The sequence below is a fragment of the Cyphellophora attinorum genome (genome assembly GCF_001299255.1).
Source record: "Cyphellophora attinorum strain CBS 131958 chromosome Unknown Contig15, whole genome shotgun sequence".
In the NCBI taxonomy this organism is placed as follows: domain Eukaryota; kingdom Fungi; phylum Ascomycota; class Eurotiomycetes; order Chaetothyriales; family Cyphellophoraceae; genus Cyphellophora; species Cyphellophora attinorum.
The window spans coordinates 528,970-554,054 of record NW_017253243.1 but is presented as its reverse complement, the minus strand read 5'-3'; the positions used below and the strand labels follow the sequence as shown (position 1 = coordinate 554,054).

Genomic DNA, 25,085 nt, shown 5'->3' with positions numbered 1-25,085 from the left:
ACCATCTCGCCGACATATACAACGACTCAGCTGTTGCGCAATCTACGTGGTCGACCCTTGCCAAGGTTACCCTGAATCTTTCACCACGATGCACCCTATCTCCAACCTATCTGGATAAAGTCTGTCCCAAGCTCGACGATAGCAACCTTCACTCCAGACCCACAGCTCAATGCCAGTCTGCTATTCTAGACCGTCGATAAAGATATAACACACCAGGGCACGCGAGCTATAAAGTCAACACCTGCCTCCACCCATCCGAGCCAGATCCAGCACAGATCATCATACGGGAGCATCAGTGTCTTCAAGTTCATCTCTCACAATGTCTTTCATCCGCGACAGACTCAGTGGCTACAAAGCCCGCCACTTTCACCTGCGCCTACCAGGCGAGAGCTCCATCTGGATCAACGATGACATCCGTCCCTTGCCACCTTCCCGACGGCTTTGGGACATGTGGGCGTACATCTCCTTCTGGGCAATCAACCAGATCGCCCTTAGCAACTGGCAGTTGGGTGCAGCCCTCGTCGGAGTCGGCCTGTCGGTCTGGCAAACGATGATTGCCACAATCATCGGAAAGATCATAATCGCTATGGTTGCAGTGTGTAACGGCTCCATCGGCGCACGCTGGCATATCGGATTTCCCGTGCTGAGCCGATCCATCTGGGGTGTCTACGGCGCTTATTTCATCATCGTTCAGCGCATCATACTCAGCTTGACTTGGTTCGCAGTGCAGTCATGGACCGGCGGCCTCTGCGTCTCTGCAGTACTCAGCTCGATCTTCTCATCGTACCAGAATATGGAGAATACCCTGCCAGCCGCAGCCAATACTACCACCAAAAACCTAACGGGCTGGATTGTGTATAACATCATCACCATTCCGATGCTATACATTCCTCCGGAGAAGACCCGCCGCCTACTATTCGCCATGAATACCATCTCTGTTGTCACCCTGATCTCCATGATGATCTACGTCCTCAGCGCTGCCAAGGGCGCTGGTCCGCTCCTTTCCGCTCCAGCAAAGGCTCAGTCAGGCAGTCAGCTTGGTTGGGCCATTGTGCAAGGTATCACAATCACCATAGGAGGTATCGCTGTGGGCCTTACGAACCAGGCCGATTACTCGCGTTTCGCTCGCAGGCCTGGTGACCAAGTGTTTGGTCAATGGTTCTCCGTATGTCATCAGTCCCCCTACCCGGTGACTATTTGACTGACTATGCACAACAGATCACTACATTGGGCACGATCTTGCCATTGTTCGGCTGCCTCACCAGCTCAGCCACGGTCGGACTGTACGGCGAAGCCTACTGGAACCCTCCTGACTTGCTCCTCAAGTGGCTTGACGACACATACAGCTCCAAGTGTCGCGCCGCCGTCTTCTTCGCCGGTTGTGGTCTCGTTACCTGTCAGCTGGCTATCAACACCATCGACAATGCGTTTTCGGCTGGTATGGATCTAGCTGGACTGTTCCCGAAGTTCTTCAACATCCGACGTGGCGCATACTTTGCCCTAGTTCTATCTATCGCCATGTGTCCATGGGAGCTTCTTTCGTCCGCCAGCACATTCATCTCCGTCATGGGTGCTTACAGCGTCTTCCTTGGGCCCATGTGCGGCATTCAGATCTGCGATTACTTCTTCATCAAGAAGCAGCGTGTCAAGCTCTCGGACCTTTACCGACCATCATCAGAAGGAATCTACTACTACGTTGCTGGAATCAACCCTCGCGCCTTCTGCGCATGGGTCGTTGGCTGGGCGTCCCAGCTGCCCGGGTTTATTGCAACTGTCAATACCACCATCACCATCCCGAAAGCTCTCATGGAACTGTACTATCTAGCTTTTCCCTTGGGCCTGGTGATCAGCTTCGTGGTCTACTACGGGCTGTGCACAGTGTTCCCGCCCAGAGGAGCTGGCGAATTCGACGATGTCGATTACTACCAGACTTTCACTGAAGGCGAGGCCGCCAAGTTGGGTGTTGCCCTGCTTGAGGATAGCGAGGAGGTCAAGGTTGACGGGCATCGGGCGGAGACTCCCACGGACGAGAAGACGGCAGAGGGAAAGGTCGTCGGGGTGTGACGACCAGTTTCGGAGCAATCGATTGCTAGAGATAAACATACTGTACAGACGATAGGCTAGAGGATGAGATGTCCACCATGATTAATGCACGGTGCTACGGACCCTTCAAGCTTCAGCTGCATTTAAGTGCCAAGACATGATAAAGTGTCAACGTGGTGAACATGGCACAACGCCCTCCTGCAATGCTCTCAGCATCTGTCCCCAAAGTGCATGGCTCAGTTGCAGGGCATGTCATGAATGGACGGATGACACAAAAATTGTCAGCAATATTCCCGAAAGTGCGTGTGGGCCGCCTGCGCCAAAGTCGCCACTGTTGACGCTGCTGCCAGCACGGATGTGATTGCCCAAAGAAGGTGGCACTCATACCCCTAGTAGGGGCCGAGATCTGGATTGATCGGTATTGAAATTTAAGCTCAGATTTAAGCTTTCGCTTCAGCCCGATCCACTCACGTGAGCCATGGACCCACCACACACCGCTGCACGAGATTGCTTCCCTGCTGTGGCTTCAATAGTCGACGCATTCAGCAAAACTTGTTTGCACCTGCCGGCTACGTATTTTATTGCTTCGGTTGCTTATCTGGCAACACACTGGGCGGCCACACAAGCCAGAAAAGACCGGGCGCTCCCATGCTATTGTTTTCTGTGGGTTGTGGCTGTGAGCCATCATCCTCGCAAATGTGTTCGAATGACCCGTTGTGGAAGAATTTGAGTGAGCGCGCACCGAGCATGACTCCTGATCTCCGCCGCAAAAGCTCCGAGGATGTTCTAGATGAGCACCAGGTGGGAAGAATAAGTACAGAGCCAGCGCTCAGCTCTTCCAAAGGTCCTGCAGGCCTTCCGAAGATCTCGCAACTCACTGCAGTCACTCGCTTTATCGTACATTATGTACAAGTCACTCGTTACACTCGCACTACTGGCTCCCGCGACCACCTTCGCGGCGACAATCAAACAACGCACTGATGATCCCAGCAGCTCGAACCTTACCCCATCCTCTCATCCTCCAGCTGGGTGGAGCTACGTTGGCTGCTTTGCTGACAGTGAGTGATCTCTCCGCCGACGACTGAGAATCGAACTGCCAGCATCATCTCTCTACCCTTACTGATCGCTTCAGGTCCGTCCAATCGTGTTCTTTCGTCGGCCTTCCTCCAGGATGACGCCGCTTTGACTGGACTGGAATGCATGAACTTCTGCGGCTCCAATGGCTACCCATACGCCGGAACCGAGTACTCGACGGAGTGCTACTGTGGCCTCGATCAGCCGACCGTCACTTCCGACTCTTGCAATATGCCTTGTCCGGGTGACTCAACCGAAGTCTGTGGAGGTCCGGGAGGCATCACGGTCTACACCAATCCGGCACTCACCCCTCACGTCTACCCTGGCGACGACTGCTGGTCGTCGATTGGCTGCTACACTGACTCCGTCAGCGCTCGCTCCCTCGAACGACGGGTCAGCATGCCTGGAGGCGATGCCAGCAGTTCCGTAGAGCTTTGCACAGAGACCTGTCAGCAGCAGGGCTTCGGTTATGCTGGGCTGGAGTACGGCAAGGAATGTTGGTGCGGGAATTCGCTGGCCTCCACCGCTCAAAGCACGACGGACGGCTGTGATATGACGTGTGAAGGTGCTCCATCCGAGTTCTGCGGTGGACAGGATAGCCTCAATGTGTACCAGATTAACTCAGCTTGTTGGGCGGAGTATGGAACGACGACTACTACGACAAGCACAACGAGCACCACTACATCAAGCGCTTCCACGACCACGACCACCGACACCACAACCTCGTCTTCCACAACTGACGCCACTACCACCACAACGTCGACAACCACATCACCTTCGACGACTACCACTTCAACCACCTCGACAACCTCGACCGACTCGACAACTACTTCTTCCACCACCACCAGCGACTCTTCGAGCACGACCACGACTTCTTCCACCACAACTACCTCGAGCACGAGCTCTTCGACCACTTCGTCCACCACTACTGCCAGCACCACTACTTCCTCTCCCACGACTACTACCACCACCACAACAACTCCGTCGACAACGACTTCCTCGACGACAACGACTTCAACAACGACCACTACTAAGCCCGCGCCCACGACTAATGTGAGTATTCGATGCTATAGATTATCCTCTCGATCCATAACATACTAATGCTGCACAGACTACAACTACAACCAAGAGCAGTAGCACAACCACGACCACCACCAAACCATCCAGCACTACCTCTACCACAACCAAAGCCACCAGCACAAACAAAACTACTACAAAGTGCACAACGCCAGTCCGTACATCGTCAACCACGACTACCAAACCCGTAAGTCCCACAACAAAGTCGACGACGACTACAACGACAACAAAGCCAACGACTACCACAACAACGTCCAAGACATCGACCAAGAGCACGACGACGTCCACTAAATGCACGACTACACCCGTGTCTCCCACAACCAAGACCACGACCACGACAACCAAGACGACGACCACCACTAAGAAACCCACAACCACAACCACAACCCGCCGCGACTGGCGCGATCAGTAAGTTTTTCAACACCGCAACCGCGCCGGTCTCGACGCCTGGTTTCTCGTTTCGGTTCGCTAAGCAATTTTCTCTCAATATTCAGGCCGGAGCCATCTCCTACCCCTCAAGGTCCTTCGCCGCCATCTCCAAATGGACCGTCACCAAACGGTCCGTCACCTGATGGCCCATCACCGAACGGGCCAGGCCCTAATGGCCCCTCTCCCAATGGCCCCTCTCCCAATGGCCCCTCTCCCAACGGACCAAGTCCGAACGGCCCGTCACCTAACGGGCCATCCCCGAATGGTCCAGGACCCGACAAAGGCAACGGAGGAGGCGGCGGCGGAGGAGGCCAAGACAACGGCGGCTGGGGCGATCATTAGATCATCAGTTGGCGACAGCCGATGAGAGGTGATTGTCTATCATTGGCATCCGATATACAGCTTCGCATTCATGGGATCCAGGAGCAAAATTCTAGAATCACTTGCGTTTTAACGGGTGCGGACAGCGCAGCATTACATCACATACTGTAAATAATCATTACTGCCGGCGACGTCGCTTTGCAGACTCTAGGTGTCACTACTATCTTGATCTTCTGGATGCATTTATATCGAGCAAGACCAACCCTTTATGCCATTTGCATCTTACTATATAGACACTTGAACCACCAAAAATATCTGCGATTTCCCAAAACTGCATCGTCGTTCAAACAAACCTGCAGAAAACCTCCGACCAGCTACGCAGAGCCCGCTGATGAGAGAAGCACAGCATCATCTCTCTTCACAACCGGCATGTAGGGCGGTGCAAGGCCCGTACTTATCGATCCAGTTTCAGGAAGAACGGCGTGTCTGATGCATTGTCATCCGGCGTCGTGATCGTCCGGTCTTGCGAAGGCCCAATTTGAGCAACCTTGTCATCCGACGCTACCAGTGACCAGTCACGCTCGTCTTCAACCGGACTCTCCAAAGCCTGTGCTAGTCATGTCAACCGGCGAGCGAGGCAAGACACGGAGGCAGGCGCGAAGGCCGTAAGCCGGTCGCTCCTTCAGCACTGCGGAGAAAATCTGAAGAGGCAGGTAGGTGCGCATGCCATCTGACGATCGCTCCTGCCGTGCTGTAGCGAATGTCTAGCGAGGCAGGCGCGAATACTGTCAGCCGGTGGCTCCTGCCCTGCCGGAGGCAGTGTTCAAGGAAGCAGTACGAATGCGCACGGCCAATGGCCCCCGCAGTGCTGCACAAAGTGTGTAACGAGGCAGGCGCGTGCAAAGTCAACCGGTCTGCTGAAAGGCCGGACAGAACAGAACTGCAGTCATCCGGTCTCAGCTATTGATATTGCGTACGCTACTTCGCAATGTAAGAGCATACAGGGAACTCTTCACTGAATGGTAATCGTCATCTGATTATGGGGTCTAATACGTAAATAAAGAATCTGCAGCGTATACCTCTGTGGCCCTGGGCGATGGTCGATCGAATTTGCGTGGACGATGAACGGCGAATGTCGACCCCAGCACCAGCAACTTTCTCGTGCTACCGGATGGCAGATATCAGAATGTCCTAGGATGCCTTTCCACTCGCAAATGCTCGACAGATCAATCCTCGACGAACATCTCCTGCACAGGAATCGCCTGTTCGCCTTTCACAAGAACTCCATTATCCCGGAAAGACCTCCCTCTCCACCCTCCTTGGGACTCGCTATGACTTTATCGCCAACTTTCGGCTGGTATGGGCCAGAAACTGTGTCCCGTCAAAAGTTAGCCAGCCTGTACAGTGCCATCACAGGGAAGCAAACGATCGTACAGGAGAGCAGCTGCCCGAATACGTTGACCGAGAATCTGGGAGACAACGTACAGCGAGTAGCGGCAATATCGGCTTTGCCGAACGCGAGTTCTTGTCCGGATGAAGTGACGCGAATGGTGCCAATCTTTGTGGTCGGACACCAAGTTATTACTGAGCCGTAGATGTTCTGCGGTGCCATGCCGCCGGTAATGGTGGGGATGCTTCAAGTCGTCTGAGCTGATCCGATGCGGGTGTAGAGACTGGTCGTGAGGACTGAATCCTCAGGTGGTGGGAGAGGGCTCGACCTTTATATGCATCCGCAGGGCCTTCCCCGAATTGCCCGTGTACGTCGCTTAGATGGTCCATGCGCATGTCCGGTCTCTCGCAGTTTCGCCTGTGCATTGATCCAGTTGGCTCAAACATCGAAGAACGACAACGACGCTCTTAAAGGCGCCGTTCTCTGCCGAACGAGCACAACGGAAAGTGAACGTCGAACACTGATGACCGCGGACGGACGGCTTAGCGGAGGTTCGCGCCATAGACCCGATTCGGAACTCCATGCTCCCTGATTGGCTTAGTCCCATGGAGGCCCCGACTTCCGCTGGGGCGGGCTCTGGCAACGCTCCGGTTGTGCGTGATCGTGCGATTTGTCGCTCGTTGCATAGGGACTGCTGCGATGTCTCGTCCTCTATGTTCTGTCGAGCTGGCTTTATGAACAGCCTCTAACCTAGGCGATCAACATGTTCTCCATGTCAACGAAACTCTGTACTCGTCCAGCCTGTCGATGGTCAACAAAGTTGTTCATGTGCGAATTCTCGATAGAGTCTTTACACTCATCACTTCGCCCACGGCCACCTGTACCGCATCAGCCCCAGGCTCAAATGTCTCCCGTGTCCGTGCCTCTGCACCTCGACGATGAACAACGACGTGTCCTTTCAGAGTATCGTGATCGGCAGTGCTGTCTCGTGTTGCCGCCGAATCGCCATTCTCGGACACTGTAACGTACTGCATTGCTTCAAAGTCAGCGTGCGCACTTGTGAAGATAATTGCTATCATGGCCATGCACGCCAGCCTGGAGTGACTCTGGGTCAAGGAACTTACGCATCCAAAATCATCATACCCATATACACTGACTCCAGTGATCCAGACCACAAACTTCAGCTTCATACTCACTCGCCAACCCCTCTCCCCCTTGAGTGGCATCTCGCTGATGACCCTATAGAACTGCTCGCGTGCTTCTGCTTTGTACTTGCCCATCACCGGACCATCAGTCAGGATATCATCAACTTTTGTTGCTGCGCCAGAACTCGTCGAGCAGTAGTTCATCACGGACGCAGTCTCGCTCTGGCCACCCAGAAGCTGCAGGTTGGAGCTCAAGCGATTGACGCTCCCGTGTGTCAGAAACGGGCACATCGAGCTCACATTCGTCCAAAAGCCCTGCCAGAAAGTTGGTGCATGATGAGTAACCAAAGTATAGGTGGTCACTGACAGGCTGCGTAGCTTTATTGTCCATCCAGGCGGAATGCAAGGTCGCTGCAGTATGTGGGCAGTGGTCGCTTCGAGCGCAGCGTTGCTGCTGCTGATGACGACAGCGAAGTCCAGCGTCCGACCTGCCAAGGCAATGGTCTCGTTCCGAATTTGGCGGCACACGCTGAGTAGTGAGGTCGTGATTGGCTCAGCATGATGGCGTGAGAGACTAGCGATGTGTTTGTTGAAGTCGCAGACGCTGAAGGAGGACTGTGTCGTCGTTGAGACAGAGGTCTTAGTGTCGGTTATGACGAGGCATGCTGTGAGATCTGCGAGAACGTCGCTGAATATGGTCTCTCGAAGTTCAAGCGGCAGACCGAGAAATGATGGCATGCTCGTTTGGTCTGATCTTGCCTGCACTGGCGCTGATCGATGCTAAACAGACCAAAACGGATGCGGGCGTTCGTGGAGCATATATACACGCCATATCGAGGATGAGATAAGCACTTTGAGAAGCAGTGGGTATGCATGCTCTCGTTCTTTAGCCGCTATTGCAAGATTCAGGTGCCATGCTGCACTGGAAGATCGAGGTCGACATAACAGCGGTTTGCCATTTCGAGGCAACCAGGACTTGGCTTCCTTCCAGGGTGAAAGAAGATGCTAGCGAGCCAATCACATCCTGAAGCCCGCTACTGATTACGGCGTCGGACACCTTGACGTGCCGAAGACTAACGATGCTTCGGTCATCGTATCCGTCGTACCCGCCATCTTTGCGATGTGCCCTCTTAAGTCCTTGTGAGTCTTAATTCCTGGTGCGCTTATATGGTTTCCGACGAGCAGGGCACATGTCACGGCCGACGATTGGGAATCTCTGTTTTAGTGATCGACCGTGCGGATGGCGCGCGTATAGCACGGCTGACTGTCCCCCAGCCAGAATCGTAGGAACGAATGACAGTCGGTTACAAGACGCCATTCGAGAGACGCTGTGTTGACAGCTCTCTCATAGTAAGTCGTCTCATCGATGCCAATCCTAAGATCAGAAGTTAGGAAAAATGTGACACATGCCCGGAAGGACGAAGTGGTTTCCTGGAGATGTGCGAAGTCCTCGAAGGACGGTCCGCTGTCACGGGAGTACTCAGCGGACGTCTCGTCGATGTGGTACCACAAGGTGGAAGCGAAGACGGATTTGAGTGAGATAGATCCGATCTGTACGCGGGAGTCTGCCCTGGGTAGAAGCTGGACGACTCTCGCGTGGACAGACCTACCCATGGAGAAGGATGATGTACGTCGAGGGCATCAGGGTTCGAGACGGATGAGTCCTCCTTCCGTGGATAGGTGGAAATACTCGAGACAGTCCGAGTTGCCACGCCGGGAGGCGGTAGTCTTGGACGAGTCTCGAAGGAAGAAATGTGACTTACATCCGAGTGAGCATCAAATTCCTCGTCAGCGGACTCCTCATCGTCGTCCTCGCCCACGCTGTCTTCGTCAGAATAGCGTTCTTCACCTTGTGTGAGACGGAGTTGGTGCTGCTGCTCCAGTTGCCTCTCATGGCGATTCTCCTCACGCCAGTCCCGGGTCTGTGCAGCTTCGATGGCTCTCTGATGTCGCTGCTGAGCACGCCACTCTCTGTCTTCAATGCTGGCGACTCTGCTCGACTGGGATGCCTCCCGTCGAGCCATTGATCTGCGATGCTGTTCCTCTTCGTAAGCATTCTTTCCCTGGTAATACATCCCCTTGTACTGCATCTGTCGCTGTAGAGCGTCATTCTGGGCACCCAATAGTGCCTTACGGTGCTTGACCTCCAGATTCTGCTGCTGACGAGCGAAGTTTAACGCGTTGTGATTTCTCTCCTCTTCGTAATTAAGCAGATCATTCTGCTCACGAACACGAGCTCGTGCCTCCAACTCTCGATCCGCTTCCTCCTCTGCGCGGATATCTCTGGTGTGTCCGATTTGCCGGCGATGATTCGCATCGCGGATGTTGGCTTCACGATCTGCAGTATCCTGCCTCAAATCCCAACTTCGATCATGACGCTCTTGCTCAAGCATAAGATCGAATTGCTGCTGCTGTTTCCGATTCTCACGTTCTCGCTCCATGGCCTCTCGGGCATCTTGTTCACGCTGAAGCTTCTCGCGCCGCTGACGCTCAAGGCGCTCAAGGTGAGGTGGCATGCCCACCGCATCGTCTGGCTGCGGACCTTGAAGCCTATAGTAGATCTCCTTCTGCGCGCCGTACATTCGCAGAAGCTCAAGAAGGCGCCCGCGATGTTCGTCACTGCCCTTGAGCATCCTTACCGCATACTGGGTAGGGGAATAGCAATGCTGACCGTCGTTGTAATTGTTCCAGTCTTCGTCTATACGTGCCTTGAGCCCTGCAGCCAGGATAGCCTCAGTGATAGCGTAACCCCGATCTAACGCTGCACAGATCAACGGCTTGTTGTCGACCTTCTTGGTCAGATCAGCACCATGCGACACAAGCATCCGCACGATCTCTTTGAACTCATAGTGCTGAGATGGATCAACATTGAGCGACAAGAGCTCCATAAGGGGTGTATGTTTCCCATGTGCAGTATACTGTGATGGGATCGTCGCGTCATGTCCGTGGTTCAATAGCAGACCAACCAGGCGAGTATCGAGCCTTCGTATTGCTTGGTGCAGGCTTCCATCGTCTGGCTTGGCGAATGAAACCAGTCTCTCGACAGCATCGGCTTGACCCAACTCAACAGCATATAGCAATGGGGCACGTCCATTGTAATCACGACGGGAAATATCTGCTCCTTGCAATCGGAGAGGCTCAATGAGTTGCGATCTACCAGTCCTTATTGCGACCATGATTGACGTTTCGCCCTTGCTATTGACATGGCCGATATCGATGCCTCTCGCGACGAGTATGCACAGAAGACTGGTCTCAATTCGGGGTGAGGCTTCGAGTGCCCAATGAAAGAGATCCGTCGGCCCGTTCATATGCGCCCGGGGTCCGCCGGGCAGGAGTGTGACAGGTGTACGGGAGTTCTTCAGAAGCTCAGGCTCCGCATCGAGAATGGCTTGAAGTTCTCCCTCGCCCTGAGGTCGACGAGTGAGCAATACCTGCAACACAGGCAGCTGACTGACCCTTCCCAACCCGAAAGTTGCTTCGACCTGATCCCGCTCGTACTTCTGCCGCAATACGTCGAGAATGGCGCAGAAGGTCGAGGTGGGCACTGTCCTGGGTTCAGTGTCGATCAATGTATGCAAAGCCCGAGCTCGAGTCAGAGCAGTGACCTAGCTTGCGACAGAGCCAAGGCGAGGCCTAGGTCGCCGAATTCGCACGCTTTTGAGAGCACCTCTCCATTGCTGGCGTTGACGTCTGCTCCGTACCTCACCAGCAGATCAATCTTTGAGCTTCTGTCGCGAGCCGCTGAGTTAACGACAACATGAAGCAAGGCGACGGAGAGCACTGGCCCATGCGCGCCCTTCCCCAGTAGGAGGGCTACAAGGTCGGCGCTGCAGTTCAGAAGAACACCCTGATCGACGCAAGCCCTGATGCAATCACAAGCCATCGATGAAGTGAACGCATTTTGCGCCAACACGCGGACAACGTCGAGCTTCTGTGTAATGGTGGCATGTACGGCGCACTGGCTGTCCTGAGCGTAGCTCATCGCGCCATGATCAATGCATAGCTGCAGCAATCGCATGTCCGTCTGCTGGGCTTGCACAATACTCAGTACCAATGTATATACCGGAAGCCCTCGAAAGCCTGCCTTGAGTGTGAAGCTGACCAAGTCGAAAACAACAGTAGGGTCTGATTGTTGGATGGCAGAATCGAATGCCGTGGCAAGCATCTGCTGACTGGAGTTAGACGCGAAGATAAGCTGGATAGCGCCAACGTTCTGATTGCGAAATGCGTAGACGACAGCTTTGTGGTTGCCATACTCCACATCAGCACCATGATTGAGAAGTAGCTTGCAGATCGACAAGGGCTTGTCGTGCTGGAAGGCAGCAACGAGTGCACGTGAGATGCCTTCCTTCGTCGGCTGACATTTGAGAAGTGCTTCCAGATGCTCAATGCAAGTCTCCTCGTTTGTGATTGACAAGCAGCTCATCAGGGCGATGTCAAGTACCGCCTGTGATGGCTTCAGGTTCAGCAAGAGGCGGAGAAGCGAGAGCGCTGAATGCGCGATTGCGTCTCCCAGCAAACCACCTTGTTCGGCATTGATGTCGGGTTTCTGGTCGATCAAAGCGGAGAATGCTGCCAAAGGCCAGGTAGATCCGGAGGCACAGTGCTTTGCGCAATACTGGACCGATGCAGCAATGCCCTCGTAAGCAATTAATGGCGTGACGTTCAGTCGTCTGATTCTAGAAGCCTTCGTTTCATCATCGAATGTCTTTGACTGTATAATGGAGATAAGAGCAGGCCTAACGGCAGTAGCCGAGACCGATTGACCACTGACAAGCAGATTGAGCATGCTTGCATCGTTCTTGGCTGCTGCGATTGCAAGAGCTCTACCGGAGTCGAAACTGATATCGGCGTGGCCCTTGTGTAGCAACAGTTCGCAGATGGCTGTGTTGCTGTGCGTGTTCGAAAGCTCCAAAATGAGCGCTCTGGACATGCCCTCGCGAGGTACGCCACCTGCGATTAGTTGCTCGTAGAAGCGATACCTTGTATCGGTATCGCTCTTCGTTGCCACGTCCGACACGATGTCCGATGCAGTCTCCGTTGATATCGGCGAGTGCAGCAAGCGACTGAACATCCTCAGATCACAACGACTGACAACGTGACGAAAACTGCTAGCGCGGCCAAACGATGGGTCGGCACCAGCGTTGATCAGGATTTCTATAAGTCTCTCGTCACGCGTCGATTTCTGATCACACACCGCTTCTGATAATGCAGCGGAGATCGCCTCGCCCCGAGCACCTTTATCGAGGAGCATCTTCGTCATCTCGAATCTTCTGTCTTTGGTAGCTCGCCGCAGAGCTGGGAACGCCCGCTGCAATACGGTGGTGTCGACATTGCCGCTCAGCAAGATTGACACAGTTTGAGGCCGATCAGCGCTAATTGCCTCCACAAGAGCAGTAGCGTCAGAGCCGATACGTGCGCCGTTGTGTCTCAGCAACTGGACTTCGTTGTCGTTCGCATCTCGAACTGCAAAGACAAGTGCCTGGTCAACGGCTGGTCCGCGTGCGCCGGCATGAAGTAGCTTGTTGAGCATGGCCAGCCGCTCACTTGCTGGCATAGTTCGAGACAGTCCTGCGAGGACTCGGCAAGCTCCCTCTGTTGACAGACTTCCCGCACTGAGCACACGTTGGAGTAGCTGAGTGTTTCCAGTCCGCGCAGCAAAGCACGCAGCTTGAGCTTGCCCTCTCGGCCAATTGACATCGACCTTGTGCTTGATGAATAACTCAACGACGCCCACCTCGCCACGTTCGACGGCAGAGCAGAAGGTGGCACTGGTGTCATTGCCGTCAGCCCCAGCATACAGAAGGGCATCGGTGAATTGGCATCTTAAGGCTGGGTCGAGCGATGTGCTCTCAAACACCTCGAGCACGTGCTTGTCGAGTAAATCCGACCTCAGCAACTCAGAGCATCGAGCAAGAATGATCAGCAGCATCTTAACGTCACCCTTGTGGACCGTCTCCGACAAAGCAGAAACAGCAGTATGCTCATGCAGGTCTGCGATGCTGGCAAGTAAGGATAGTGTTTTGCTGCAGCCACTCGCAACAGCACCATCAAGCGCAGCGAATGCCAGCCCGGCAAGAATTTGTCTCGGAGCCTGTTGGAGTAGCGCAAGCTGCATATGCTGACCAGCTGCGGCAAACGCCATGATCTGTGTACTGCAACTGTTGGGGTTGGCGCCATGCTCCAGCAGACGCATTATTGTGCTGTGGTTTGCGGAAGCGAGCGCTTGCGCGAGTGCTTCATCGAGACGGGGACATGGTATGATGGACGCTAGCAAAGATATAGTATCCAGGTTGCCGATGCTCGTAGCCTGCAGTAGCAATGCTGATCGTGATGTCTCGAGACTGTTCCTTGTTTCTGCATTCTTTACATAAGATGAACTGCCGCCGATGTCAAGCAGTGCTTGAATGACTCCAGTAGGCTCGTTGGTTGCGACGGCATTGGGAAGAGCATCGGTCACAAGTTTGAACGTGTAGCTTTGCTTACGCCTCGCAGTCTTCCAGAATGGTGGCTTCCTCTTCTCGCTGATTTTCTCGTTGGCGATGATGTCTGTGGCTTGTGTTGTGTGCCTCTGCTCAACAGCATGTGTCGGAGGTGTTGATCTCAGCACGAGTTTTGGCTCAAGGACAACTTGAGCGATATCTTCGGCTTGCAGAAGCCTCTGCAGATCGGGCTTGGAGAACTGGCGAGGCATCCTGACTAGCAGAAGTATCAAAGGACAGCTGCAACCAGGTCAATGGCAGGGCTCAATGAGATCCTGGAGTTACCTGTCAGTTGCGGACAGAACAAGGCTCTGGGAAGTGAGGTGATCGCAGTATTGTTGGTAGAAAAGCACATCAGTCCTCGGATAAGCTGAAGTGAAGTCGTTCTGGTCGTGCTGAAGTTGCCAAGTGCTGGGTGAAGCACTCGGATTTCGGGGTCAATACTTGAGAGCAGATGTTCTTCGAGAACGGGGGTGACGAAAGGACCCGGCAAACGCTCCGAGAGAATCGAAGACGTGACATTTCTGTGACTAGCGCCCGACTTCCATCAGGTGTAGAGACGCAATCTTCTTGTAACGTCTTGTCTTTGCTCTGGAAGCAGCATTAGTAGAGGCTGATGCTCACCTGAGGTTGTACACGATGAAACGAATTCCCCCGGACTCCAAGGTTCCCTCGAGTAGGTAGTGACTGCTAGGTAGCTAGAGATTCTGCGAAGCGATGTATCTGAGGAAGGCGCAGACCTCGTACTACATGGAAAGGCAACTGCATGTTCGTCTGGCAACTGCGTTCGAGACTTCGGAGTGCTGCCTGGCTGTTGTAAAATTTTGCATTCTACAGTACCTACCCAGGCGGACCAAGCCCACCCATCCTGAGCTCATTATTGCTGCTTCCTCTTAAGTGCGCCTTACTCTTGTGGAAGAGGCTGTGGAAGATGAAAGCCTCGGAGAGAAGTAACTCGACATCCTTATTGGTCCATTCTCGTGTCGGCAGAGCTTGCAGAAACATCAGGATCTCCTGGAAGCTCATCTTCAGTAGTTGGTCAGACCATTTAACCAGAAATGCTGCGCAGACGTATAAGTGGAACTGAGAAAAGCCGTTCTCCTCAGCCTGGACGATCGATGTTAGCTATTATGCATAAATGCAACGAATAGAGGTCATGTACCATATAAGTATCCCACATCCGGATGACGTTCCGGATGGTCAGCTCCCGCATCAGAAGGCAATTCATCCATCTGAAGCTGAATTGCATATACTCTACACTTTCGTCTTCAAAGTGCTTCGCCAACGTGGAGTCTATTCGGGTGGTCAAATCCCGTAAGGCGGCAACCTGGCGATGAATTCCAGGTTGGCCGACGATGTAATTGTCTTGGATCCCCTCGAGTAGTTTTGTCAAGCACCAGTATGTGTCCGCTTCTACAGCGTCCAGGACTGGCCGCGGCAACTGACCAGGATCCATGCCGCTCTCAATATTGAGATCAGTGATATACATGCCCAAGAACACCTGCCAGAACGGCGTAGCGAGGTCGTTGATACCTTGCACATATCCACTGGCAGGATGTCGGATCGCCCAGACATACAGTATACGCTCGAGCGACCGCTGAGTTGCCTCAAACTGGTACAAAGGAATATGCGGACTCGTGCGTGGGATGTCTATACTGATCTGGTGCCAAATAGATTCGTCTAGTCCACGTCCACGACCAGTGGTGACGGGAGGATTGGAAGCCATTCCGGCCAGTCCTGATCCAGTGCCGTTCTTGGTACCTGTCGTGCCGGCTCCAAAAGATTGCTTGACAGCGTCCGCGTATTCTCTTCGTTTACGCTCTAGTGTTGCCACTCTTCGTTCGCTGTTTACGGGGAGATAGCCCAACAGTATTTGCCATGTTACAGCACGCACCTCGTCCGGAACACCAGACCACGCCGCGGACCGTATCTCGGACATTGATACGGAACTCGATTGTAATATTCTCTTGAACTTGTTTATGCGAGATATTCGAGTGTTGTGTGCTTCGGCTGCTTTCGCATCGGAGCCCGCAGCCATCGTCGGGTGATCAATCAGATGCAATGAATTGGCTGGATCCTTCAACAGGTCCTTATACTGTGGTCTTAGAATCTTGCCTTCACCTTTCTTCGCGCTCGGATATGACAGCGGGTTCCTTTCTTCGGCAATATCGAAGCTGCTGGACCGAACATGCTGTAGCATCGACGACTGGCCATATCGCGAGCTCGTGTGACTTGGCTGGGGCGACAGATCAGGAAAACCAGGGCTCTTCACATTCCTTCTCTTGCGCATGCTCTCGAGACTGGGCAGGCCAAATTCGTCCTCATCCTCGTCGTTGAACGTGATGTCGTCGTCGCCGTCAGGAGAGTTGATGACATCCCAACTGCCCAGACTGGAGCCGCCCAAACCACCATACGGCTTTCGGCCGGGCGACTGGAATCGGTTGACCGGAGGTGTGGGTGATGCTCGATTCGAAGAGGTCGTAGGCGGCGTCTGCGGCCGTGAGCCAGACCCGAGCGACAGCGAGTCAAACTTCAGCATATCGGCGTGCGAATAGGAGGCGCCTATGACTTTCGTTGGTTTGGTGCCAGAGGACTGCCGCTCGACTGACGGTCGATTCCGCCAAAAAGGCGAGGCCGATCGCTCATTGTTCCCTGTGTCATAGCTCTGTTAGTACTTGACAAGCCAGAGCACCAGATAAATCGCGTGCTGTGAGATCCACACACCGACCTGCACCATCTCCTGCTGAGACTTCTTGCTCGCCATCGTAGCAGTGGCGGTCTCGTGGACGCTATATTAATCTAATGTATGCATCCTTGAAGGCGTGGAGGACTCCCAGGCGACTCCGACATGTACCTTCAGCCTTGGACAATGCTCGGTAGGTATTGGAAACCCGTGTCTCTACACGACTGTCTCGTCCACGTGAACATTTTAACCTTGACGTCGGTGGCCGCGATCGATGTCCTCGGTGATCAGTTCCGAATCGCGTGTTCAAATGACCCAGATCACCATTGATTTTGCTTCAAATGACCCAGCCCCCCTTCTGCGGCGCGGCGCGCTGAAGTTGACATTCAACGCCAACCTCCCGCCGACGCTCTGTCCTCCTCACCGTCGCCTCACACACCACTCATCGAGGTTCATCTTTCGTCCCTCCCACATCCGTCATCCGACATCGCATAGTCCTCATCGGTTCTTGGATATCGTACAATTGAGTTTGCGCTTTGGACGCGCGAGCGCTGAAGGTTGCGACAAATATACAAACAGGGCACTGATCTGACGCGTTGTGACACCTTGCGCACGGTGCGCACCCTTCCCTCGAACACCACAGACACGCGATCGCGTCGCCAGGATGTTCTACGTCGACCAGCTCCTGTCCAAGACAGGCCCGCTGGCCAAGGTGTGGCTTGCCGCCAACATTGAGCGCAAGCTGTCCAAGTCGCAAGTGCTGCAATCCGACATTGATCAGGACATCAAGGTCATCCTCAACCAGAACAATGCTCCTATGGCACTCCGACTGCACGGCAACCTCATGCTGGGTGTTGTCCGCATCTACGGCAAGAAGGCCAAATATCTGCAAGATGACTGCCACGAAGCACTCCTCAAGATCCGGATGACATTCAAGAACACCGGCAGCCATGATCTGCCCGCCAACGCCATCACAGGAACGGATCTAAATCTTCCAGAGCTCCTCACAATCGACGATCTGTTCCCAGCAATGGATTTCGCATACCCAACAATGTCACAGAAACCTGCTCTTCCAGGTCCAACACAAGACTACGACAACGACTGGACAAGCAGTCTGAACCCCAGAATGAGCGGACAGTCCCGCATGAGTCCCGGTGACGACGTCATGATCCACGACGACGATCTACAGCTCGACTTCGGCGACAACGAGGACACTACAGTCAGCATCCAGCAAGGCCGAAATGCTCCAGCCGACCTCAACGACCAGACTCTAGGCGGCGAGCAATTCTACAAAGACGACGATCTAGTCCTCGACTTCGGCGACAACGAACCTCCACTCCCAACCACCAACGACGACGACATGCCCCTCCCAATGGACGACGACGAAGGCCACATCATCCTCCCCGAAGACGAGACAGCCCAGATCCGCGGCTCAACCGTCCCCCAGTCCCGCCGCGGTACCTCTCCCCTCTCAGACCTCAACCCCGAAGAAGCCCGCGACCTCGACACCACCTTCAACCAACCCACCGCCGAAGACGAAACCACAACCTCCATCGCAGTCCAACAAAAGCAACGCTCCAAAAAGTTCAAACCTATCGAACCCGACCTCGAAACCGTCCTCCACAACCGCGAGATCAAAGCCCAATCCGAAGACCGCTCCAAAATCCTCAAGGCACCCCAATTCCTCCCTCGCGACCCATCCCTGCTCAACCTGATGAATCTCTCCAAATCCGGCGCCTTCGTCAATACGACCGACACAAACTCCCTGTGGGCGCCCGAGCTGCAAGGCCTGTTGTCCTTCGACGCCGTCCTCCGCTTCTCTTCCTCATCCAACCAGCGGAAACGCAAGCGTGACAGTGGCATAGCCGGCATCTCCGACTCCGAAGAAGAGCAGGCATCCAAATCCCCTCGCATCGAGGATCCTGAAGACGAAGGCATCGGCGCAGAAGACCACCACTCACCCATCGACCCCTCTAACCCTGCGCTCCAGGACATCGTGACAGGCGAAGACGACGAGGGCATATTCGGTCTAGACGACAGTCACCCCAATTTCGACGACACCACTATCCCGCTGATCCACCCTGCTGATTCAGGCGCTGTCAGTCTTGGCACGAAACGCGCTGTGCACTTGCTCCGCGAAAAGCTCGGCGGCAGCGAAACCTCGTCTAGTCCCAAAAAGAGTGTCCTCCTGCAAGATATCATCCCCGAAGGCAGGGCTTCAAGAGAAGACGCGACAAAAATGTTCTTCGAAACACTGGTGCTGGCGACGAAAGATGCGATCAAAGTGGAGCAGGGCGGTGGAGCGCTGGGGCTGCCATTACGAATTCGGGGCAAGAGAGGGCTGTGGGGGAGTTGGGCTGAGGACGTGCGTGCTGACCAGGAAGGCGACGAATCGGTTGGGGTGCCGGAGACGGGCAGAGTGGTCGAGGTCGCAGCTTGAGCTTGGAGCTATGTTTGCGGAGTGCCATGGCGTTGGTTTCGATGATCACAGCAAAGAGCGCACGGAGTTCTGGTTGCTGGCGATGTATCACCACAACTAACCCACATTCGTGGATACCTCGAGCGGGCACACGATGTCAGGATACCCATACTAAGCGGCATGAGCGGCGGAACCCCGCGTGCATACGAGTCTGGCGTTTCGACCTTTTTTGAGACTCTATAGGGAATGGCAGAGATTTTGGGAGGAACATGGGATAGCACGCTTGGATGGCAGACCAAATGGCGCTCTTGGATAGAGAAGTGCTGAATAAGAATGATCTTTCTATCTCTACTTTGATCGTTTTCCGACTTCTCCGGTGCGCTAATTACACCGTGCTGTTGTCCATCAAGTTTACCAACAACAAACAGTCAAGGACCACCAACCCAGCTCCCATCCTCCATTCTTTTGGCCTTTCCTCCTTCCCTCCCACTCCTGATCCCACTGGCTTTCCTCTCCTCCACCACCTTTCCCTCCCTAGCCCAAGTCTCCGCGGCACTGGCCTTCGGGTCCTCGTCCGGCCAGCCGCGCGCACGACGTAGCTTCAGCACCTCTTCGCGGACACGGAAAGCTGTCTCCTCCCATAGGGCTTCGATCTCTTGTTGCAGGCGTGGAGTCTTGTCCAAATTGGGTAGAGGGAGGCCGATGTTGAGGTGGTTTTGTTCTGCCTGCTCGCTGGTTGGCTCGGTTGAACGGTCAGACTGGGTCGAGTTGCTGGCGAGGGTGGTGCCCGCAGGAGTTAAAGGTATTCTCCAAAGGAGAGATTTGAGCGAGGAGAACGAGAACAACGATGATCCTGAGCCGGGTCGTAAGAACGAAATTGTTGACGACGGGTTGGCGTCCTTGACACCCTTACTCCTCCTTTCCAAGCCCTCCCACCGTGCCCTCAAGTCCCCAAACCGGGCATCGGTGTCGACCTTCGCTCCAAACGTGACAGAAATCCTTTTGAACGCCCTGGGAATGAATCTGGGAAACTCCCTACTCTCATGCATAACCTGATCTGTCCCCTCAATCCACATCGGTACAACATCCGGACACACTGGCGGCTCCAAAATTAACCTCGCAATCCCCCACTTGAAATAGCGCATGTCGTAGTTCTCCGACTGGTGTATCATTCCCTCCGGGAAGATGTGCACCCAGGCAAAATTGTTGCTCGCATAGCGGGAAGGTGCGAGGTAGTTGCGTTCGTCGGCGGGGTACGAGGGGTAGTGTGGTGCGAGCGGGAGGTCGGAGAAGGGATCGACTGCGTCGTGGGGCCAGGTTGGTGGGTGAGAGGTGGTGGACAGACTTGACGGGTGGGACCATGGCGTATTGGACATCGTCTTCCACTTCTCTTGAACGCCAGCGGAGCCTGTATCGGCGAGAGGAGGCGGATCGCCTCGGTCATGGTGTACTGGTATGGCCCGCCAAACTGGGAGTGGGCGGATCGATGGGTGGGTAGGACTTGTCCCAGTGTAAAGAATTGGGAGCGGAAGGCGGCTGTGAAGCATATGTCGTGGCTGCCGAAACCCCATCGTATCCTTTGCGGCGCGCCGAAACGGTGTCCGGACAGTGGCAGTGTTCCCCATATTATGGGATCGTCCATGACCGAGACATGGTTGGACACAGTCAAGAGTCCACGTTCCCGCTTTGTAGGGTCGTCGCGGGATCTCAAGAGTTCATAGAAGGCCGGGAAGCCGTGCACTTCAGTCTTATTCAGGCCATAGAGGAACAGACGACATAGTGTCGCTGTTCCGAGTAGTGTGGCCTGACTCGCCGTTCGCCAGAAAAGACTGGGCTGCTCAAGGTTGGGCGCTATGCCAGTCGATGGATGTGGAGGAGCATCACCAGACTCTGAGGCTGTCATCGAGGCCCATCTGGCGACTCCGAGGCCTTCGATGCAGGAATGAAACCAGCCAGAATGAGTGATGGCTGAAGAGAAATTGTTGGGTAAGGTTGGCGCAAGGAAATCGTCGAGATCGCCGCACGTGTCATCGGTGCGGCCAAATTTGCCCTTCCCGAAGCTTTCACCACCCTAACCCTATATATTCTAGCATGCATCATGGACGTTTCGAGCCTGCTAGATGACAGCGTTACAGATCATATTCCTGGCAACCTGAAATATGCGAGCACTCCCTGATGGCGGCGCAACCCTGTTGGCTTGCCTTGACGCGGAGAATGCCCAGCGACAGGAGGAAATAGAATACATCAGGACTCCCTTTGTTGCCCTGTGAAGCCATGCTACTGTTTCCCCGTAGCCATATGGCCCCCAGAAGATAAAGTGACCAACTATTGATTGATATAAGCACAGCTCGGAGTTCAGGATAACCAGCTACCTTTGTCTATAGAAAGACCAAGGTCTTGACGACAGCCACAACGTCATCCCCATCTTCAGCACCCAGTCTCGACCAATTCATCGAGGCTGCTCGCAAACAAATCGCCTCGTCTCCAAGGGCGTCACTTATGCTCAGAAACAGCAGGCTGAACTGGAAGATCACTTCAAATTCATCGAAAGTCTCGACTTGGATAGGTCAACGAAAGACGCCCTCATCAAGCGCACTGTAGAGATGAAAGTCGAGAGTGTATGTTTACATAATGAGGCGCTTAAATTCAGAGGTGCAATTTTCCAGGTTATGAATACAGCTATGAATCAGTCTTTGGGATAGACTGGATTCAGGCGGAGACTGAATGTTCGATCTCCCGAACGACCATGGAATGTATCAATATGCGCGGAGGGAGGATTCTGGCACGAGATGTCTTGCGCTGGCTATGATGAACTCGTGTCGCGGCTCTGATCGCGCCTGGGACGAGCTCGAGAGGACGTTGCGAGGAGCAATATTGACTTGAGTTCTCAATCGCTTGCGGGTAGTTCGGCGTCTCGACTGGATTGGTAGGCTGGAGGACACCATGGCATCTCGACAAGTCAGGTCGAACTACGACTAGGTGCCCCGGATTGGAAACTCGCAGGTACTATGATGGCGGTCGTGTACGGGTGCAGCTACGGATTTTGCGGCCGAATCATTGCAGGTTTTAGGGTCAGGGATATGCTGCAAAGGGCAACTTGGAATGCTCGTTCTCAACTAAGTGGTATCGCTCATCCCTCCGGGATGAAAGTCTCAGTGACATGTCAGACATCAGAGTCAAGCTTGTGCTCTTCTAGGATATTACAATGGAACGCCTGGATGTGCCTATCAAGAACGTGCCATGGAACAGCAGTTCTTCCGGAAGACTGCTCTGCTCCTGAGGGACGGGGAGAGTCTCAGCTGTTGGCCGCGCTGCTCGATTATCAAGTGATGCCATTCACACCATCCAGTCGCCCAGGGAGTCACTGTCTGCATCGCGATGCCGGGCAGACCCCATGAATAATAACAACATCCCACCCGCCCCTCTGACTGCATCCTCCAGACGGTCAACGAGCGTGGAGACCTTCCCGTCCGTGGCTATCACAGTACGAACAAACTCCATGTCGATGCCATAACCACCGGGCTGAAAAGCTAGCCACACGTTGTACACAACGCCCAGAAGAGAAGCTGCGACGATGGGTCCAGTAGCTGGGAGTTGGAGCATGTTGATCGTGAGGAGTGCTGAGCATACTAGTCTGAAGAAGGCGACCAAGGTCCAGAAGCTGAAGCCGAGGGAGTGGGTCGATGTCGCGTGCTTCTCGATATCAATACCAGATCCCTCCTCGCTGATGATGACCATAGCATGTCGGGATCGATGGCCGGCCGTTAGGATGAATGTCCCGTGCGCCTTTCTGTTGGTTCTTCTAGCCCTGGGGCTCTGTTGAGAATGCGGGCTGTTCCAGATCAACCATACAAAAGCTGTCGTCAGGAGCGCTAGGCCGTCGAAAAATGCAAGCGATGGATCGCCGTGCCAATAGGTCCACATGAGTGTTGAGAACTGGAAGCTATTAATGAAATGAGCGGCATAGATCTGTCGATCTGTTGTCTTTCTGGCGCCCTTTGGCAACTTGAAGACTCCGACAGTCATGGGCATCATCGAGGTGGCGTGGTTGCTGAAGTTGACGAAGATTTGATTTAGGATCCATGAGTGATTGTGAGGAGACGGACCATCGGAGTCAACATCGATCAGGCGGAGGCTTGGGCTTAATTTGCGCGCTTCTCCATTGCTAAGGACATCAAGCAGGACTTGAACCAAGTTCATCAACCACGAACTAGGAGCAAGATATCCGATCGGCTTCGTGACGGCTAGGTGGATGAACTCGCTGCCTACAACTATCAGCAGCCAGCAGGCCAGTGCCCAATTGATCTGATCGAGCATCGTGTAAGCTGCAATTGAGGCGTCTGTCGAAGGTCGAGCGCCTTCCTGTGTTGATGCGAGGGAGGCAATGCTGTTGGACCGGGTGTCCGGTTACCCACGGTGGGGCGCGGCGGTGGTTGAGCCCTTGTTCGAGAAAGCTCGCGATCTCAACGCGTATTCTGGGTCAGGAGGAGACAAGTTTCTCGTTCAGTCTTGCGGTCTAGCTTCACCTGGGCACTGCTTGACGGAACCTTCACGTGCGTTACAAAAGCTTTGCTCGAGTTCAGCGCAGTGGGGTCAGTGACCAGACAACCACGTGGCAACCCGTCCTGAAACTGCAAGTGAGTCATTGCAGCAGTCACGACCATCAAAATGACTGTGCGTCTTCACTAACAGGCTGCTTCTTAAACACATCAGTCCCGACTGTTTCGATGCCTTCTAACAGTAACAAGAAGCACCGTTCAGAACCGCGCATTATCACGCATCGCATCTGTCCGACAGACTCCTCACAAGACTGGAAAGAACACCATGGCTCACTCGTTCAGACTACTCGAGTTACCTTATGAGATTCGCACATCAATCTACACATATCTCGTCCCAAAGATGTTGACTGTCGAGCCGATATACAACGACGAAGATGATCTCGTGGGCCTTCAGGCAGAGGCCAAGGAGCCGGTCTTTGAGCTCCCACTCGGATGGCCGTGTGACCCCGAAGACATTGTATGGGAAAGGAGATGTGGCGCCTCAATGAACGATGTTATCAGTCTCAGGCTCACAAGCAAATTGGCCAAATTAGACATTGACGATTTCGTCGGACGAGAATTATGGGTTATGCTCCAATTGGACGGTACCCAACCCGTAGCTCGCGAATTGTTCCCTCAAGGCGCACGAGCAGACATCACGCATCTCAGTATGACATGGTTGGGTCTTTATGGGCGGACGCACATCGATGCGAAGCTCGTGCCACTGCAAGAGCTGTTACATCCAGAGTCAGCCACTTTTCCGAAGCTCCAACAGATCGACCTACTTTTTCATGGAAATACACCAGATTTGGACTATCTGATCGGTCTGAAAAGACTCACCACGGCCAGCGAGACAATGAAATGCGTGTACAGCCTCGGTGATTATGCGGCTCCTTCGATGGACTGTGCGGTATTCTTCTTGGTTCAAGAGGGCACGGATGTTACTAAGATTAAGCAGACTGATCTGCGCGGCGAGCTGTCAATGAGTCATGAAGCCGGCCTCGTCGAGCTCGATATTGACACCGAGATACGACAGCCTATGCAGTCGTCGAGATCATACCACGAGTTTGCGAAACACCACAGGGAAAGCGATGATGAATGGCTATACGACGTCATCGGGTCTCTAGATCCTGCCGCCATCTACGCCATTGATCCCATGAGAGGCGGTCTCGACCCAGATGGAAGGCTGTTCACAGACATGGTGGATTTGTGATAGGGACGGTTGAGGTCTGGTGGAGGTACGCTCTCTCAGCAGATAGTCGACGCACTATCTGGCACTTGCTATGCACAAAGCCATAAGAACTCAGGTCGTCAAGATGTTTTAATGATCGCTGCACAGCGATCGTTGAGCTACGGGCCGATCTTGCGTAGCCAATGCGTGCTGTGACAAGTCACTGGACGCGTACCTAAATAATCAGATGTTGCCTTGGCGAGGCAACCGTTCTCAAACTTTGCCAAACCACAGAGCTTCCACCCTTTGCTGC

General features: G+C 54.0%; 9 protein-coding genes across 9 annotated transcripts; 4 read left to right on the top strand and 5 right to left on the bottom strand.

Annotated features, from left to right (window-relative positions):
• Positions 1–319: 319 nt before the first annotated feature.
• On the top strand, positions 320–2,064 carry AB675_5172 (putative permease; the record flags this gene model as incomplete). The annotated part of the gene is made up of 2 exons (XM_018145362.1): positions 320–1,165; positions 1,219–2,064. 2 exons carry the CDS (start codon positions 320–322, stop codon positions 2,062–2,064), a joined length of 1,692 nt encoding a protein of 563 aa, XP_017999210.1.
• Positions 2,065–2,947: 883 nt separating this feature from the next.
• On the top strand, positions 2,948–4,965 carry AB675_5171 (WSC domain-containing protein 2; the record flags this gene model as incomplete). Its single annotated transcript, XM_018145361.1, has 4 exons — positions 2,948–3,101; positions 3,176–3,510; positions 4,229–4,602; positions 4,689–4,965. 4 exons carry the CDS (start codon positions 2,948–2,950, stop codon positions 4,963–4,965), a joined length of 1,140 nt encoding a protein of 379 aa, XP_017999331.1.
• Positions 4,966–7,084: 2,119 nt separating this feature from the next.
• Positions 7,085–8,217, bottom strand: AB675_5170 (uncharacterized protein; the record flags this gene model as incomplete). Its single annotated transcript, XM_018145360.1, has 3 exons — positions 7,085–7,135; positions 7,189–7,362; positions 7,459–8,217. The coding sequence occupies 3 exons, from the start codon at positions 8,215–8,217 to the stop codon at positions 7,085–7,087; spliced, it is 984 nt and encodes a 327-aa protein (XP_017999290.1).
• Positions 8,218–8,700: 483 nt separating this feature from the next.
• Positions 8,701–14,173, bottom strand: AB675_5169 (uncharacterized protein; the record flags this gene model as incomplete). The annotated part of the gene is made up of 3 exons (XM_018145358.1): positions 8,701–9,030; positions 9,090–11,028; positions 11,085–14,173. The coding sequence occupies 3 exons, from the start codon at positions 14,171–14,173 to the stop codon at positions 8,701–8,703; spliced, it is 5,358 nt and encodes a 1,785-aa protein (XP_017999205.1).
• Positions 14,174–14,801: 628 nt separating this feature from the next.
• On the bottom strand, positions 14,802–16,725 carry AB675_5168 (GTPase-activating protein gyp1; the record flags this gene model as incomplete). The annotated part of the gene is made up of 3 exons (XM_018145357.1): positions 14,802–15,068; positions 15,124–16,613; positions 16,686–16,725. The coding sequence occupies 3 exons, from the start codon at positions 16,723–16,725 to the stop codon at positions 14,802–14,804; spliced, it is 1,797 nt and encodes a 598-aa protein (XP_017999394.1).
• A 583-nt stretch (positions 16,726–17,308) lies between these two features.
• On the top strand, positions 17,309–19,084 carry AB675_5167 (Cohesin subunit rad21; the record flags this gene model as incomplete). Its single annotated transcript, XM_018145356.1, has 1 exon — positions 17,309–19,084. The coding sequence occupies one exon, from the start codon at positions 17,309–17,311 to the stop codon at positions 19,082–19,084; it is 1,776 nt and encodes a 591-aa protein (XP_017999402.1).
• Positions 19,085–19,491: 407 nt separating this feature from the next.
• AB675_5166 (Lysophosphatidylcholine acyltransferase) lies at positions 19,492–20,966 on the bottom strand (the record flags this gene model as incomplete). Its single annotated transcript, XM_018145355.1, has 2 exons — positions 19,492–20,363; positions 20,423–20,966. The coding sequence occupies 2 exons, from the start codon at positions 20,964–20,966 to the stop codon at positions 19,492–19,494; spliced, it is 1,416 nt and encodes a 471-aa protein (XP_017999279.1).
• Positions 20,967–22,399: 1,433 nt separating this feature from the next.
• On the bottom strand, positions 22,400–23,380 carry AB675_5165 (uncharacterized protein; the record flags this gene model as incomplete). Its single annotated transcript, XM_018145354.1, has 1 exon — positions 22,400–23,380. The coding sequence occupies one exon, from the start codon at positions 23,378–23,380 to the stop codon at positions 22,400–22,402; it is 981 nt and encodes a 326-aa protein (XP_017999323.1).
• A 507-nt stretch (positions 23,381–23,887) lies between these two features.
• Positions 23,888–24,814, top strand: AB675_5164 (uncharacterized protein; the record flags this gene model as incomplete). Its single annotated transcript, XM_018145353.1, has 1 exon — positions 23,888–24,814. One exon carries the CDS (start codon positions 23,888–23,890, stop codon positions 24,812–24,814), a length of 927 nt encoding a protein of 308 aa, XP_017999202.1.
• Between the last annotated feature and the right edge of the window lie 271 nt (positions 24,815–25,085).